Source organism: Myxine glutinosa, chromosome 5 (genome assembly GCF_964187855.1).
Source record: "Myxine glutinosa chromosome 5, kmMyxGlut1.1, whole genome shotgun sequence".
NCBI classification, from domain to species: Eukaryota; Metazoa; Chordata; class Myxini; order Myxiniformes; family Myxinidae; genus Myxine; species Myxine glutinosa.
In genome coordinates, this window is record NC_136265.1 from 15,818,112 (window position 1) to 15,837,415 (window position 19,304).

Sequence of the window (19,304 nt, forward strand, 5' to 3'; positions counted from 1 at the left end):
TATAAACATCAATTATATTCAGAAGAGGTGAATAAGAAAGCATTGGGGGCTTTTGATGACAAGAGGTTTATTTTAGAAAATGGAATTGATAGTCTCCCTTATGGTTATAAGTGTTAAAATATATATAAGTGATAAGATATATAAGTGATAAGATATAAGTGATAAGATATATATAAGTGATAAGATATACAAGTGATAAGATATAAGTGATAAGATATATAAGTGATAAAATATATAAGTGATAAGATATAAGTGATAAGATGTATATAAGTGATAAGATATATAAGTGATAAGATATATAAGTGATAAGATATGTGATAAGATATATATAAGTGATAAGATAATGGGGTTGGGGATTTTAAGGGGCTACCGCCACCTTTTTTATGAATATGTAAATGATAGAACCAAGTATCAACCAGACTAAAGAGTGGAGGTGTAATCAACCTTGGTATATAAATGGTAAACATAACGAATGTGAAAAATATCAAATAAGACTTATTGAAAAGGCAACTGGTAAAAAAGTTCACAAAACAAATAAGAGAATTAACTTAAATACCGGTGAGTTGGGTGAAAAAGATGGAAATATTTTTGAGTGGACGGAAAACTTTGATGGTTGTCAGGAAAATATATACCTTAATTTTAAAATGGTGTATGGCACTGGAGGTGCTCAAACAAGAACATTGAGGGAAGTTTATCATTTTATCTTAGCTCAGTTAAAATATCTTGATAAAGAACCAAACTCAAACATCTTTTTTGTTAATATATTAGATGGTGATGGAAGTGGTAAGAGAATTAAATTATTTCCTACACATAAACAAATATTTGTAGGATCGTTGTTTGAGTGGTCTACTAGAAAACATTGATCATTGATATTAAGAGTAAAAGGTCCATAGGACCAAGGGGGGCAGGAATAGAGGTGTTAAGGGGAAATGAAGAAAAGTGAGGGTGAGGGGAAAATTTACATGTAAGTGAATGGAGAAATAGGGGTGGTCCAGGAACAACATTTTTCCTCTACTAACCCACGTCAAAATCCAAGGTGGCCGCCGCCATGTATGTCTGATGCCATGTATGTCTGAACCTTGTGAGCGGAATATCTTGAAAAATAAGCGAAGTACCAACTTCTAATCTGGTGTGTGGGTGTATCTAGGCACAAGGAAGAACGCTATTGAAAATTTGGTCGCCAGGTCAAAATACAAGATGGCCGCCACCATATATATGTCTGAACCCTGTGAACGAAATATCTTGAAAAATAAGCGAAGTACCAACTTCTAATCTGGTGTGTGGGTGTATCTAGGCATAAGGAAGAACCCTATTGAAAATTGGGTCGCCACGTCAAAATCCAAGATGGCCGCCACCATATATATGTCAACCATGTGAGCGAAATATCTTGAAAAATAAACGAACTACTAACTTCTAATCTGGTATGTGGGTGTATCTAGGCATAAGGAAGAACCCTATTGAAAATTGGGTCGCCACGTCAAAATCCAAGATGGCCACCGCCATGTATGTCTGAACCTTGTGAGTGGAATATCTTGCAAAAATAAGCGAAGTACCAACTTATAATCTGGTGTGTGGGTGTATCTAGGCATAAGGAAGAACTTAGAACAGGAAGAACAGGAAGGCTCCTGCCTCACACCTGGCTCGGCTTCACGCTGTTGAATCCAAAGCTTTCAGAATCATTGGAATCTCCCGCGATGAAGCTATCTCTGAGGGCCTTTCACTCACTCACCGCAGGCAGGTAGGTGGTCTTTCTGTCTTCTACCGACTCCTCTCCGGCCTTGCTCCCCCAGCTCTCTCTGTGCTCTGTCCCCCAAATATTCCTACAGGTCGCACAAGATCTGCCAGCCACCCTCTGATGGTTAAACTGCCGAAATCTCGGCTCTCTGCTCACCTTCACTCTTTCATTCCTCTTTTCTCCCGCCTCTGGAACAAACTCCCACACTCACTTCAATCACACTCCTCCCTCCAGGTCTTCAAAACAGCTGTTCACCACCATCTCTTATCTTCCCCCATCCAAAACCTTGATCTTTTCTACCCCCACCAATTCACCCCAGATCCACCTTGTTTGAAATTCCAACTTCTTTCCTGGAAGTCTTGGCAGTGTCCATATGTTTTATACCTCTCCCACCCCCCCCCCCCCCTTCCCATGCCTCCTCCCCAAAGCCCTCTCCCTCCCACAGTTCTCTCGATGTCTCCATGTCTCTCGGTCCCTGCTCTCAAATGTTGTGTTTGTGTCCTTCCCCCTCTCTCCCCATCTTGTCTACCGCTCCCGATGTTATTTGTTTTGTGTGTCTGTTTGTCTTTCTGTGTGATTAATGTTCGCTCTTTCACGAGCCTCGATCTTGTATACAAAACAAACCAAAAAAAAACAAAAAAAAAAACGCTATTGAAAATTGGGTCGCCATGTCAAAATCCAAGATGGCCGCCTCCATGTATGTCTGAACCTTGTGAGCGAAATATCATATCATAGCATGTTTTCTGCGTCTTCCACTTTGTCAACTCACATCACTTCCCCGACGGGGGACCTAGGCGTAACGCTTGTTTTTTTTCTTCAAAAAGTGTACATCTAGGCCAGTTATTGATCTGAAAGATATAAGAAAGAAAGCAGAGTACAAGAGATGTGAGGTCACACCTAACGTGGCTAGCTGAGAGGACAAGGTGGCTTGCTGGCGAGTTCCAGCGACTACCGACGGGGAACCAGGTCCGAGGTCAATCAGAGAATCGTCTCCTCTGTCCAGGGCAGATGGTGACACCATGCAGGCAACCTGGGAGGAAAGTACCAGTTGGAATTCCAAATACAGGCTTTTGTGCAATTCCTGATGACCCAAACTCCTCTACTGCCACGATTACAAAAGCTCTTCGTACAATAACATAAATGATACCATCATTCACTAAACACCACAGGTGCATTTAAAAACTAGATCCTCCAAAAATTATCTGTAAACCTCTCCTGTCCCCTTTGTCTCATCGGTCAAACATGATGACGTTAATAAACAAAACCAACCCGTGTTAAAGATAAACAAAACAACTGCACTTGTTACACCCTCAAAAGTATATTTTAAACGAGTGAAACCTGTTCCGAAAAGGAGGAATCTAATTTGACAAATTCCAAAGAGCACACACCGGGGAATAGATGGGTTCCTCATTGGTGCAAGGATTTTCAGAATACCCAGTGCGGCCTGTCCGCAGGCGTTCAAACCTGCATGCCAACACGTACATACACAATAAACACATACATCCACAATTATTGACAAACATCGCCAAGAAACAGGAGTTCAAGAAAAAAGTTTGAAGTTTCCACTTAAACTACCAAAGGGAACAACTCTGAAGGAGTGGTGTCTAAACTCGCATCGAGAGATGGAGAAACAGAGAAGGTAAGGAGCGGAAAGAAGGGGAAAAAGAAAATTGTTATGAATCTGGCTTCGGTGAAAATCGGTATAGATTAGAACAGTTATCTTATGGTACATGTTAGCATAAGTGTGATGTAATTACCGTAATTAAAGAGATGGGGTCGAGTGAAGCTTTTAATTTAGTCCAAGCCCTGTGTATCCACCCCTCCCCTGCCGGACCCCCACTTCCTTCCATTCGGCAACATTCTCCGATGTGATCTGCCTTCATGTGTAATCTGTCATCCTGCAGTGCACAGAACTCCATGATGTCCACGTGGTGGTCCGTGTGCAGCCTGTGGCTGCTGGTTTCATCATTTTCCGGGGGCACGGCTGCCGCTGATGCAATGCCTCTTTATAACCAGTCATCTAGTACTCATTTTGCCAACCTCAGAAGGATGACTGGCTGAGTCAACCCACCTGGTGTTAATTCAATGGAATGACAGGAGCTCAAACTCAAGACTCTTGCATCTCAAGCCAGCCACCTTAACTGTTAAGCCACCACCAGACTTGATGTCCAAGTGGGAGACAAACATACACAAGGCCGTATAAGTCTGCGTGGCTCACGTGGGAGATGGACATGAGAGGCCATGTCTCACAATGAAGGGGAGTTCATGCAGCGCATCGTGGGAGTTTCCCCACCTTCCCCCAACTACCCCTCGCAACGCGACCAATAATGATGCACCACTATGAGTTCAATGACCTCCCCGTGCGGGGTTATAAAAAGCCCAAGAGCGAGTTGGGCGAGGTTATTCTCTTGCAGGCACACTCATGCTGAAGATCGCGGAGGATCGAAGGCTTAAGGTGTTCTATGGAAGGCTCTCGCTGGCTCTTGCACTCTCTCTGGCAGGCTCTTGCGCTCCCTCTGTGTGGCTCCTGCCCTCCATCTTACTCACGCCGTGTGGAGTTCCATGTTGCCCCACAGCTTCTTGTGCCGGTAGTGACCCATGGCAAGAAGAAACCACACCGAACTGCCGTACATGGTGAGAAATGACATGCGGGATAGGTTCCATCCTCTTTCTCTGTCGCATCTTCTCTCTCTCTCAGACCCTGTCAATCTCGTCACCCCGAGTGAATGCGTTGATGCCTTAAGTAATTAAGTTCCGTCCTGGTTCTGAGGGAGTGTGAGGTATTTATTTTGGTTTTGTTTGATACAGTTTGTTTCGCTGCATGAATGGCTATGTTTGCTTCCTCTTCCCCACCACATTTTCTTGTCAATCAATCCTTCGTTTTGATGAACATTGTGTGGTCATCGGGAAATTGGAACTCCATATCATGTAAAGAATTGGCAGATAAATCCAATAGTTGGGCAGGTTGGGTCCACGCAATTGAGGCACTATAAAAGTGAATTGTTTCATGGTTCTCGCTTGGCCAATCCTGTCAGGAAAATTTGCTGCGGCTGTTTGTCTGAGAATTAAACTAGCACCAAAACTATCCGGGCGGACGCAAAGAGCGCTTGTCTTCCCATACCCACCTGGTGCCATGACGGTCCTGAAGACCGGCGACTGATACAGAATGGGAGAGGATGAGAAAGAAGAAAGGAAAGAGGAGAAAATAAAGTCAAAAGAGAAAAGAAGGTTATTTAGCTCAAGTGCTGTACACACCTGTCATAGCGCAGGAACACATTGTTCAAGTCATCGTTGATGTTCAGGAGGTCACTTGTAAGCCTCTCATCCGAAAGTTGTGCCAACAGGTCGACGACGCGGCGCTGCATGGCATGGCACGTCCCGTGGAGGTCCTGCCAGGTTCATGGACATGAGCCAAGTGCCTGGTCTCCTTAACGCTGCCCCATTTAAGGAGCGATTGTACGAAGACACGCACCAATTGAAATTTCTCATCGTGAAAAGGTCAAAAACGATGAAATAAAAACTTGTATTTGAAGTAAAACATTTCAAAAATATTTAACGCATGTAAATTGATGACTATACATATATTCACGACCTACAAGAAATAGATTCAAGTATGGGGCCAACTGCCTACGACACACAAATATGGCTAGATCTTTGACTCCACCCAATATGCTACATGGATCCTCAACATTCATTCCCCATTCCGCCCCCCCACCCCCCCATTTCCCATGCCTCCTCCCCCCAAGCCCTCTCCCTCCCACAGATCTCCTGATGTCCCTGTTCTCTGCTGTTGTACTTGTGTCCCTCTCTCTCCCCATCTTGTCTCCCGCTTCCTTTATCATATGTTGTATGTGTCAGTTTTTTTTTTTTGTGATTAATGTTAGCTCTTACACGAGCCTCGATCTTGTATACAAAAAAAATAAAGTAAAAATACATCACAGTATAATCATCCTTACAGTGATTATCAAGAATATCAAGCCTCAAGTATTATGGGGGCTTTCCATTGGTTGTAGAGGGCCAGTAACCGAATCGAGGTCATTGGGGTGCTGTTTCTAAGGACAAATAGGCCTGGTGGTGGCCATCTCCTCTCAAGGCCAGGTTTCAGATCAAACCCATACCAGTGAGAGCAATGTCAATGCAATAAGACGTTACGCAATCCACAATGCAGCACCCCCAGTGTGCCAATTTTTCGTTGGTTGCGATTTCAGTCGGGATCAAACCGTGAATCAAACAGCTCAGATGTAAATACACTAACGTCTAAGGCCTAGGCTGTCCTAGTGCCCCCACTAACCAAGAAAAAAACCAATGCATAGATGCTGAGGACGATTCTAAACGTTGCATGAGAAAGATAGCCCAGCTGTATTGCAAGATCCCTTCATTATATGCACACTCACAGATGGCACAGCGCATAGAAACATGACGTTGCCAAGTCACCTGCAACAGCTCGAGGTCAGAGGGTGTTTCCTGCCCCGGTGCAAGCTCGTGCAGCATCTCAGAGAGAACGCGTATGTTCCCCCGCACTACCTCCACCTCCTGCTCCAACTTGGTCACCTGTCAATTAAAGGAGTATGCAATGAGGCTGAATTAAAAAAAATACAAGATGGCCACTTATCGACAAAAGTAAAAAGTAAAATTGACTTAGCTTGCTTTGGTTTACAGCACACGTCTGACCTGTTCAGTGGTGGGGACGAAACCCCCAACACCTTGATTTGTAAGAGGTGTGGGAACCCAGGCGTCTGTCGCCGTGTTCTGTTGGGACAGAAAGCTCCACTGGGCGGCCGCCGTCGTCGCTGGTACCTTGACGGTGTTGTTGAGAGGTGCCCGAACACTCTAACGAATATGAAATTTGAATTGGGAAGATGGGCAAATCAGCATGCAATTAAAGAATAAACTATCATCTAGTATGAAGACAAATAAATACTGATTGCAGTAGATAAATTACCCTCACCCTGCGAGGGGTGTGAATGGGTGACAGAGGCTCAGACACCATGGCTGGAAACTCCACTCCCTTCCTTTTGAGATCCTCGTACACGTGCACAGCTCCCGTCAATTCTGGCGAACTCCGGAATGCATCAGCCCAGGCCTGGCACCAGGTATCAGCGCGGCAGAACAGAAACCATCTTGTTTGCATACCCATCACAACACAAACACTATGCTTCATGGAATATAGTACACTCGCGGGTAGGTAATCCCACCTTCCGGGTTGGAGTGCCCTTCTCGGCCCACTATCGGTGAGCAATGTGCTGTGGCACATTCTTGGAAATGCACTTAATTTTTGGCATATCCAAAAATTCCCAAAAAAAAAAATTCCAAATATTTCAGAAAAATATTTTGCGGAAATCCAAAGTAGGACCACTTGAGTAAACACTGAAAATCTCATGATAAGCATACCTTTTTGTAAAACAAAATAACATACAAGAGGTCATTTAACCCATCAGGCCTGTGTCATATCACCATTATATTTATTTCTCTGTTCACTTAATTAATTTTGCACTTGATATCCACAACCAATTTTATTATCCATAACCAAGGAAAAACTCAAAAAGCAGGATTATATCCCCGCAAATGTAAATACCGGGCAAATGCCCCCATCATCAAACCAAAATATGCAATTTTGTGGGTATCTGTCTGACCACGATATATTCAGTCGTTACTTATCCAATCTTGACAGGAGGACTAAGGGTCACACGATAAAGGTTGTAGCGACTTCATTTGCCCCCCTCAGCAAGGGAGTTTTACCGCCTTGAGCGAAATCTGTGTTAAGGTGCATGTCCGTGTGAAGATAGCTAATCATGGCGTTTTTCCAAAGCTGCTCCTAATAACAAAAATAACAATAAAGAGCAATCAGAGATTGCAGACCCTCGCCAGGACGTGTTTGTGTGGTGTATTTTGTGGTGTGTTTATTAGCTGCTGTGTTTGTGTGGTTTATTGATGACATAGATTTATGTTCAATCCAATATGGCTGCCAAAACACGTGACCAATGACATCGTCAATTGAATTTTCCCATATCATTTTTGTGTAGATCATGCTCAAGAGATATCAAACCGATTGGATCAAGCATTCTACTTGTCTAATTATGACATCATAATGAAGGCAACGCTGACACCATCATGAATATATGTTGTTCCCCATCGGGAGCACTTGACAATGAGTAATGCTTCAATTGTTTCCATGGAGCGGTTTCGGACATATAGAGGTGCAATGTTTTTCGGGTTTTCCAAGATTGCGCCCGTACCACGTGACATATGACGTCATAATTATCATTTAAAAAATTATACAGGAGGAGGCGCTCCTATGGTGAAAAATGTGTGGCAATCGAACCAACGGTTGCAGAGAAAAGCATACTTATTCCATGCGGACAAACAGACAGACAAACAAACAAACGGACCCAAATGCAATACCCTCTCTGGTGAGGGTAATAACAACATTAATGTTATTGTTGTTCTCCTCCTTTTCCCTTTACAAGGGGTGAGGTAAATAGCATAATATTAGCATAACTAATAATAGCATAATATTAATGTTAGTTATTACAAAACAATATTAATACGACTCATACCCCCATTCCCCAAGGAGTTCTTCCTCCTTGGACAAATGCCGTGTTAACGTGTGCAAACAGTTTATCATGGCGTTTCATGGGAGCACAGCACGCCTACCAGAAGTAAAAAAATATTATTAACCACTATTTACTACTGCTGTTTAACACTAAACTGAAACAAACCTGGAGGAATCCTGATGCCCTTGAGGCATTATATGCTTATCGCATCCATCACAGACTAACAGACCTCAGCCGAGATCTACTGTAATCTATAGACCATAAAGAAGACAAGAACGGCACTCAGTAGAGCGCATACTCCCGCCGTGGGTCAAGTTGGAATAATACGTTTTGTTTAACATCCCCTCTCCCCAAAACAATAAATGAAAAAGAAAGTAGGCCCTAACTGTCAGATAATTAATTTTGATATATCTCGGAATTAGAGGAGAAAAACATTATTTCAGAATAAGAATAAAAGCTTGAATGCAGTAAAACAGAAAAATAAATTCCCCAAAAAAAATTCCTGGATCCGGAATAATATCCTGAGCTTCACCAAAAACTAATCAATTCTTCCTTATCCCAAGGGCAATCATCCCACCAACTTTCATCCAAATCCGTTTAGAACTTTTCCAGATATCTTGTACACGAACACACACACACACACACACACACACACACACACACACACACACACACACACACACACACACACACACACACACACACACACACACACACACACACACACACACACACACACACGATCGAATGCATTACTCCCGAACATGGCCTTTCCTGCCACCCCCTTAATAGTTGGCCAGCCAAGGGACGTAAGACAACTTTTGATGGCATGGCGTGTTAAAAGCAGTCATCCATGCTTAATCAACTCTACATGTGATGGGGATAAAGTTGTGACCGGATGACATTCTCAGTTTTGACCTTAAAGGTCATTTTTTAGGTCATAAAGGTCACGTGAGGTCAAATAAGTAATATTTATCTGGTTTTTGCAATATATTTGGGACGAAAACAATTGAGGCCCCAAACGAGAAGAGATTCGATAGGCCAGTGTACTGGGCTTTTTTCAATCAATTTGCATAATCATAAATACAAAGCATCATGGGAAAATTCAACATGGCTGCCAATTGAGGTATTTAAAAAGTCGCTCTAAAGTAGAGTAATGCAGTGTATTTTTCTCTTACTTCTATACCAATCAATATTTTAATATGAAACTTCACAACTCCATAGCTCAACACCTGCTTCCATTTCAAATCTGATCTGCATAAGAATCTATGCAAAGGATCATGGGAAATTTAAAGGGCAACCATATAGCATCCTCAGAGATCGTGCTTGTGTTGTTAGTGGTCATTGTCGGCAATACAGAATAGCCATACAGAATATGGCATTCTAATGTTGATCCTTTGGTCAATCGTAATAATAGGTCATTCTAAGAGTCTTTTTGGGATCTTTAAGTGTCTGTATGGCAACTGACAGAACAAAAAGACGAAACATCGTTATCACATAGCTGGTCATATCAGATACAAGTTACATTGTCATATTTGCAAATCATCGGGCATCTATCTATAATTCCAGTAATCTCTGTCTGTACGTTTGTACGTTTGTACGTTTGTCTGTGACCGCTGTTTCTCGACAACCACGGGTCCGATATACTTTTAACTTGCCAGGTATATTGCTGGGGACCCGAGGATGTGCCTTTTCAAGGTTTCATATTAATCGGACAATTACTTACCGAGCTATGTCCAAAAAACGATTCAACCAATCAGAGAGCAGCGAACGATCGCGTGTGCCGAACGTGGCGGGCACACTCTGCCTCGGATGGCACATTTGAGAGCGTATTCATTTATTTCACGTTTGCAAACTATGTTGGCGTTAAACTATGTTTTACAACTAATAAAAACGAATTTGCGATTCATTCGCTTTCCTGCGCGTTTGTGCACGCGATGGCGATTTCTTTACCAAACTCCGGAAGCCGTTCGCTTTGGACCAAACCATTGCATGTAAATAGAGGGGGGGGGATTGTCACCACTCGCAAGCCGTTCGCTTTGGACCAAACCATTTCATGTAAATAGAGGGGGGGGATATAATTTTAGATATAGATATAGTACGGGCATGCCCTAGTATATTTCAATTCTTGTAATATTTCTCTGGTAGATCCACATGTTGATGGTTTCCCACAAATCTTAAAGCATCGCAGCATATCTGATTGCCAGAAATAGTGCTTTAACTACAGAATTAAAGAATGTAGCTAGAGAAACAAGAATCATCAGTCCGTCCCATCCTCCATCCCTGATATATCTTCTGAGATCAACTATCGAACTAGAGAATTTACGCGAGTCAATCTATTGTCCTGCAGGGTTGCTACAGTCCTCTGCATCACAACCACAAGCAGGAGTGCATCTCAAGTTTTTCAATGAAGCAACGACACCTTGCAGAGCCACATTTCGCCTTGCAACCACACGTGATCAATTCCAGACATGCATCTGGTACAGAAGGAAGTCTCTTCCATACAACTTGAAGAGCACCATCGTCAGCTGCTGTCCATGCCTCTGTGCTAACAGGGTCCTGGATCTCCATTAATTCCTTGTCGGCCTGTAGCCAGATTTTCGCCTGGTGATTAACTCTGATATGAAGTGATATGAAGTGATATGAAGATATAGAGCATCCTTGGTCGGTGGAAGTTTCTCCAGGTCCTTCTTGCCCTTTGTGAAGAGACTTTTGATCTCTCATCAGCATGGTTGAACCAAACACGAGCATCAATCTCTGCATCTTTACCAAAGACAGGTGATGGCCTCTGGCCCGATAGAAAGCGTGCGCGATCAATCATTTGAAATGTCTACAAACTCCCAGGCTTTATGGCTCTTGCTCTCTGAATGGTGGGGTCAATGTAGTTAGTTGTATCCCGTTCTGGTTCCGGCCCCCATTGCCAAACCACCATCTGTGTACAGTGGAAGGTGTTTTTGCCATCCAGAGTGGCCTCCAGCACATCGATATTGTCACATGAACAGTGAACCATGTGCCCTTCAACTATGTTCTCCGGTATGAACACGTTATCATTGTTTTCCATCTTGTCTAGGATGTTTTGTGCTATTGCAGTGTCAATTCGTCTGATGGTATCAATACCAATGGTGTGGTTTTCTGCATGAAACATATCCACCAGTGCTTCGGATCTGGTGGCTTGGTGAAGAGCCAAACCCAATCCAATATGCTTTGGAGTTAGTTTATGACTGTCAGAACTGTCAGAAACAGCATACACTATGTCTTGCGCAATGCTGCACACTTTGCGCTTGACGTCATCATCATCGTAATCCTCTGGGCTTTCGTCCAATACAGCCGTGCCGCCAAATAACAAGCGCAGGAACAGGTATAAACTCTCAGGAATCACCCATTCAACATGAACCTGATCAATACCCTGCTATGTGGTTGAATGACCCGGGGTATCTTGTAGGTCTTGTCTGACACGTAGAGCAGCATGCACCATTTCCTGGAATATACTGCTAGGATGAAGAGATAATGTCAATTCCTCATCGGTGGACTCCTCTTCCGATGAGGCCACATGTTGTTCTGCTGCCTTCGTGAGAGTTTTAGAGATGAGAAACTCTGACTTCTCTCCAGGGTACAAAAGAAGGTATGCTTTTGGGTCTAAAGGCTGAACATAATTTCCCTTATGCCTAACTTTCTGCTGAATATCTTCATAGAAAGTCTTCCTCCTTGATTGGTATTTCAGAGGAACATCTGAACCAGCTTCCTTACATATGCACTCATATCTGCACCATACATCCATCATGTCATACACATGGCCACAAGACAATCCTGTAATCAACTCGCAACACAGAGTGCCCATACTCGCATCGTGCTCGAGACCTGATGCAGAAGCAACGTGTTTCTGCTTGTTTTGCCTGTCAAACGCTACCCAACATCGGAGGTGATAACAACCCTCAGCTGCTATCAAATCATTGATTTAGGAATGATTGAGTTATCAAATTATCAAATTATCAATTATCAAATTATCAAATTGAACGTATGAGTTACACTCATAACTGGGTCATTTTGGGCCATTTCAATGATACATTCGGATTTCCTCATTGTTGTGACTCTATGGGCCTTCTCGTCATCAGCCTTCTGACAAAACATACATGCTTTCCAGTTAATTGGCGCTTGAGAACTACGTCTCTGGATGGGTTCAGTATATGATGAAGTTGCAGCAACAGGAAGGTTAACAGGACTGACACACGATTCAAGTCGTTTTTTAAGCCTGTTGATCTGGCTCTCGGACGTAAATGTACTGTAACATGCCTTGGGCCATTTCATTTCTTCTGCAAGAAAATTTACTTCTGACACAATATCCAATCTATCTAGCACATCTAGATTGTTTGTATCATTAAGTTTTCTTCTCTGTGAAGCAACAATGAGAGTTCGGCGTTTTCCTTCGATAGACGCTGTCCGCAGATCGACAGATGTTGCTGTACATTCCTGCAAGAAGAAACAACGTGTGTAGTGCGATTGATTCTGGCTTTTGCGCTTAATCACAGCTACTGGATCCATAATCCTGATCTCTGTTCTGACGAGAAGCTAGTGAAATCTGCAACGAGAAGAGAAAATATCATTGTAAAGACACTTCCACAAGAACATGTACGCAACATTCAATGTTATCTATCTATAATTCCAGTAATCTCTGTGTGTATGTTTGTATGTTTGTATGTTTGTATGTTTGTATGTTTGTATGTCTGTATGTCTGTGACCGCTGTTTCTCGACAACCACGGGTCCGATATACTTTAAACTTGCCAGGTATATTGCTGGGGACCCGAGGATGTGCCTTTTCAAGGTTTCATATTAATCGGAGAAGTAGTTACCGAGCTATGTCCAAAAAACGATTCAACCAATCAGAGAGCAGCGAGCTATCACGTGTGCCGAACGTGGCGAACAGACTCTGCCTCGGACGGCACATTTGAGAGCGTATTCATTTATTTCACGTTGGAAAACTATGTTGCCGTTAAACTATGTTTTAAAACGAATTAAAACTAATTTGCGATTCATCGTAACTGCGATTTGCGACCTTCCGGACAGTGAAGACTGCACTTCCGGCAGCCAATCACAGAACGCGTTGTTGCGTAGGCGTGGCCGATGTGAGAGCGAGCCGAGCCGAGCGCGTGCGCCATTACGGTTCGTAATTCGATTTCTTCCGGAGAAAATAATAATTTCTCGATTTCTTATGCGCATTATTTCTCCCAATTCAGTCAGAGTGAAGGGCGGAAGCGAAGAGCGTTGTTTTTTTTGTTTACGGGCGTACGGGCGGGGTAGAGCGTACGGGTAGCGTTTTTTTTTTTTTTTGGCAAGGAACGGGCACCCACGTACGGGCATGCCCTAGTATAGTAAAACAGAGCAACACAAATCTGTGACAACACTGTGTGGCCGCAACTTTGAATTTCCCATGATCCTTTTCTCGCACTGTCAGGCAAATAGTCTTCTGAATAGCCCAATAGTGTAAGCTACATACTTGATAAGTTTAATGTTCTTGGTTTGGGGAGTTTATGGCTTACAGAAAGACATGTTGTACATTACTCCACACCAGAGACAGGTTTGGCGGCCATTTTGTGGACGCCATATTGAATTTTCCCATGATGCTTTTTACCTATGCATATGCAAATGACCTTAAAATAAGCCCAATACAATGCGCTATCTAGTGCCAAAGTTTGAACACGCAGGTATATTCCATTCATGAGTTATTGCAAAATTTAGATACATTGTCCTTATTTGACCCCACGTGACCTTTGTAACCTCAGAAATGACCTTAACAGTCAAATTTGAGAATGTCATCCGGGCACTTTCTAATCCCCACGCCATGTAGAGCAGATTGAACATGGATGACTGCTTTTAACACGCCATGCCATCAAAACCTTTTCTAGCGCTCTTTTAGCTAGGTGGCTGGTCCACTATAAAGAGTGGATGTACCCCCAACACTATTATGGTCTAATTGTGACCTCTATTCAATGCATCGTGCTATTCCTAATGGTCAATAGCATTGTCTAATACTCACCTGAGGGAAATTTTGAAACATTTGGATGTACTTACACATGGGCGGTGAATTGGCTAAGAGTCACTGGTCCAGACACCAATCACAGGTAAAAATTATAAGCAGTTATCCAGTTCCGTCAAATCATGTCCGACTTCTCGTGACATTCATGATCAGATTTCTCCAAATTCCCTATCCTGCTCTGCTTCCGAAGCTCTCGCAGAGACAGCTTGGTTGCAGCCTTTACCCGTCTATCAGGCATGAACAAGGTCTGCTCTTCCTCTTCTTCCCTCAACTATACCCAGGATGGTTGCTTTCTTCAGACTTTCATGTTCTGCATGCATGATGTGCCCAAAGTACGACATTTTATGTTTTAGCATTAGCGCTTCTAATGTACATTGTGTTGTAATTTGTTCACCCACTGATTTGTTTGTTATTTTTGCAGTTTGCAGAAATTTTTTTCCGAAATAAATGTTGTTCCTTTCTTTCTTTTTCACTGTCCACGACTCTAATCCATACATTGATTGCAACTGGAAATACCAGAGCATTTACCAGCCTCCTCTTGGTTTGTATTGTTACATCTTTATCTTTCCAGATCCTTGTCAACACTGATATTTCTGTTCTCCCCAACAAGAATCATCTGATATTCATTTCCCATTTATCCTATCTACATTCTCCACTCACTTCAATCTTAGAACCCAGGAAGATGAAACTTTACACTATTTCCATGGTATCGCCCGTCTCCCAATCTGAACACGGAAATCTTCTCAGTTGACAAGATTTTAGTTTTTATGCCTCCGTTGACGAAGTCGCCGGAGACATTATGTTTAAAGATTGTCCATCCCTCCGTTGTCCCGTGATACACGACATGGCCAAAAGTTTGCGGACATCCCTACTAATTAGTGGATTCGGCTGTTTCAACCACACCTATTGCTGACAGTTCTATATAATCAAATGCAATCTCCATATACAAATATTGGCAGTAGAATGGGCCGTACTGAAGAACTCAGTGACTTTCAACATGGTATCATTTGATGCCACCTTTCCAACAAGTCAGTTTGTCAAATTTCTGCCCTTAAAATTGTAGCTGCCCCTGTCAACTGGAAGTGCTGTTATTAACGCACAGGTTGTAAACCTGGTGCGTTATAGCGTTTGCCTGGGAATTTCTGTCTCTCCAAAAGTGAAGCTCCGTTTCTGTCGCTCAGATGTGTAGCCAGTTTCTGTCGCTCAGATGTGTAAACATGACGTCATCAAATCTATATTTAGGCTAACCATGGGCTACCCCTTTGGCTGGTACGCGGCCGCTCGCTAGTACATAATATAGGATATATTTGTTATATGTTATGTTATAGGATATATAGGATATACAGTATGTTATATGATATAGGATATATATAGGATAGGTTATAGGATATATATGTTATAGGATAGGAATATAGGACCCAAATGACCCAGAGGACCCAAATGACCCAGAGGACCCAAATGACCCAGAGGACCCAAATGAACCAGAGGACCCAAATGACCCAAATGACCCAAATGACCCAGAGGACCCAAATGACCCAGAGGACCCAAATGACCCAGAGGACCCAAATGACCCAGAGGACCCAAATGACCCAGAGGACCCAAATGACCCAGAGGACCCAAATGACCCAAATGACCCAGAGGACCCAGAGGACCCAGAGGACCCAAATGACCCAGAGGACCCAAATGACCCAGAGGACCCAAATGACCCAGAGGACCCAAATGACCCAGAGGACCCAAATGACCCAGAGGACCCAAATGACCCAGAGGACCCAAATGACCCAGGGGACCCAAATGACCCAGAGGACCCAAATGACCCAGAGGACCCAAATGACCCAGAGGACCCAGAGGACCCAGAGGACCCAAATGACCCAGAGGACCCAGATGACCCAGAGGACCCAAATGACCCAGAGGACCCAAATGACCCAGAGGACCCAAATGACCCAGAGGACCCAAATGACCCAGAGGACCCAAATGACCCAGAGGACCCAAATGACCCAGAGGACCCAGAGGACCCAAATGACCCAGAGGACCCAAATGACCCAGAGGACCCAAATGACCCAGAGGACCCAAATGACCCAGAGGACCCAGAGGACCCAAATGACCCAAATGACCCAGAGGACCCAAATGACCCAGAGGACCCAAATGACCCAGAGGACCCAAATGACCCAGAGGACCCAAATGACCCAGAGGACCCAGAGGACCCAAATGACCCAAATGACCCAGAGGACCCAAATGACCCAGAGGACCCAGAGGACCCAAATGACCCAGAGGACCCAAATGACCCAAATGACCCAGAGGACCCAAATGACCCAGAGGACCCAAATGACCCAGAGGACCCAAATGACCCAGAGGACCCAAATGACCCAGAGGACCCAAATGACCCAGAGGACCCAAATGACCCAGAGGACCCAAATGACCCAGAGGACCCAAATTCTATGTATGTTTCTATGATGATGTATGTTTTGGTAAAAGTACATAATGTGAATACTAGTAGCAATTTTACAAAAACCATGGCATAATTTCAAATCTTGACCCGAGATGATAATTATGCTACATCATAATTTCCATGTGCCAACCTGGGCGGAATCCAAGTGGATTCACTTGACTTGTTTTGAAGTGGAAATGTCTGGGCGCAACAACAGCTCAGCCACTAAGTGGTATGCCACACAAGCTCACAGAACGGGACAGCCGAGTGCTGAAGCGTGTAGCACATAAAAATCGTCTGTCCTCAGGTGCAACACTCACTACCAAGTTCCAAACTGCCTCTCGAAGCAATGTCAGCACAAAAACTGTTTGTCGGGAGCTTCGTGAAATGGGTTTCCATGGCCGAGCAGCTGCACACAAGCCTAAGATCACGACGCGCAATGCAAAGCGATGGCTGGAGTGGTGTAAAGCTCGTAGCCATTGGACTCTGAAGCAGTGGAAACGCGTTCTCTGGAGTGATGAATCATGCTTTACCATCTGGCAGTCGGACGGACGAATCTGGGTTTGGCGGATGCCAGGAGAACGCCACCTGCCTGAACACATAGTGCCAACTGTAAAGTTTGGTGGAGGAGGAATAATGGTCTGGGGCTGTTTTAAAAGGTTCGGGCTAGGCCCCTTGTTCAAGGTTCGGGCTTTTTCAAGGTTTGGGCTAGGTCCCCTTAGTTCCAGTGAAGGGAAATCTTAACGCTACAGCATACAATGACATTCCAGACGATTATGTGCTTCCAATTTTGAGGCAACAGTTTGGGGAAGGCCCTTTCCTGTTTCAGCATGACAATGCTCCCGTGCACAAAGCGAAGTCCATACTGAAATGGTTTGTCGAGATCGGTGTGGATGAACTTGACTGGCCTGCACAGAGCCCTGACCTCAACCCCATCAAACAACTTTGGGATGAATTGGAACGCCGACTGCAAGCCAGGCCTTATCACCCAACATCAGTGCCCGACCTCACTAATGCTCTTGTGGCTGAATGGAAACAAATCCCCGCAGCAATGTTCCAACATCTAGTGCAAAGCCTTCCCAGAAGAGTGGAGGCTGTTATAGCAGCAAAAGGGGGACCAATTCCATATTAATGCCCATGATTTTGGAATGACATGTTTGATGAGCACATACGGGTGTGATGTTCGTATGTCCACATACTTTTGGCCATTTAGTGTAGGTTATTGTTATCACGATAACTTGAGAATGGCTGAAGGGATCTTAGTCAAACTTGGTGCAGGTATATATAATGAGGTAAAGATGAACTGATTAGATTTTGGCGACACGAGGTCAAAGGCCAATGGTGAGAAGTCATGTTCGGTAAAAATCCTGTTACCACGATAACTTGTGAACCAGTGATGGGATTCTGACCAAATTTGGTACACTTTTGTAGAATAATGGAAAAAAAACCACAAACCACCTTTGTGTGGCCTTTGCGGGGGTTGGCCTTTTGCGGGGACCGTGGTTGTTGTTGTTTTTTTTTTGGTCCCCTTTTTGAAGCAATGTTTTACGGCCGGATGCCCTTCCTGTCGCCTTTTACGACAAGCAGGGAATTACCAGTGAACTGGTACTCAATTAGCCGACCTCGGAGGGATGACAGGCTGAGTCAACCCCCATGGTGTTAATTCAGCGATCGACCGGGATTCGAACCCAGGATCCTAGGATCCTAAGCTGGCACCCTAGCCGCTAGCCCAACACCAGGCTTGTAGAATAATGTAAAGATGAACCGATTAGATTTTGGGGTCAAGAGGTCAACAGTCAAAGTCTGTAATATGTCCATAACTTGAGAACGGCTGAAGTGATCTAATTCAAGCTTGGTACAGGTATGTATAATGATGTAAAGATTAGCTGATTAGATTTTGGGGGCAAAGCTCAAAGGTCAAAGTCCTAATAGGTCTATAACTTGAGAACCGCTGAAGTGATCTAATTCAAACTTGGTACAGGTATGTATAATGATGTAAAGATTAACTGATTATAATTTAGAGCCAAGAGATCAAAGGTCAAAATCTGTAATAGATCTATAACTTGAGAATGGCTGACGTGATCTAATTAAAACTTGGTACAGGTATGTATAATGACGTAAAGGTTAACTGATTAAATTTTGGGGTCCCGAGGTCAAAGGTCAGATGTCATGTCAGGTAAAAGTGTGAGAACTTGTGAAGAGCTGAAGGGATTTAAATTAAAACTTGGTACAGGTATGTATGATGTAAACATGAACTGTTTAAATTTTGGGGTCAATAGGTCAAAGGTCAAAGTCTGTAATAGGTCTATAACTTGAGAATGGCTGAAGTGATCTAATTCAAGCTTGGTACAGGTATGTTTAATGATGTAAAGATTAAATGATTAGATTTTGGGGGAAAAGTTCAAAGGTCAAAGTCTGTAATAGGTGTATAACCTGAGAACGGCTGAAGTGATCGAATTCAAACGTGGTGAAGGTATGTATAATGATGTAAAGATAAACTGATTAGATTTTGGGGGCAAAGTTCAAATATCAAAGTCAGTTATAGGTCTATAACGAGA

General features: G+C 43.5%; 1 protein-coding gene across 4 annotated transcripts in view; it reads right to left on the minus strand.

Moving 5' to 3' along the window:
- The window catches only part of LOC137427914 (TOM1-like protein 2), a 60,122-nt gene that overhangs the window by 17,888 nt on the left and 22,930 nt on the right, over positions 1 to 19,304 (minus strand). For all 4 annotated transcript variants that reach the window (XM_068117727.2, XM_068117729.2, XM_068117728.2 and 1 more), the window contains exons 5-10: positions 6,684 to 6,818; positions 6,407 to 6,565; positions 6,170 to 6,286; positions 4,991 to 5,124; positions 3,124 to 3,199; positions 2,633 to 2,765 (exon numbers count right to left, since the gene is read on the minus strand). In XM_068117727.2, coding sequence (XP_067973828.2) covers positions 2,633 to 2,765; positions 3,124 to 3,199; positions 4,991 to 5,124; positions 6,170 to 6,286; positions 6,407 to 6,565; positions 6,684 to 6,818 — 754 coding nt within the window. The remainder of the gene's footprint in view (positions 1 to 2,632; positions 2,766 to 3,123; positions 3,200 to 4,990; positions 5,125 to 6,169; positions 6,287 to 6,406; positions 6,566 to 6,683; positions 6,819 to 19,304) is intronic.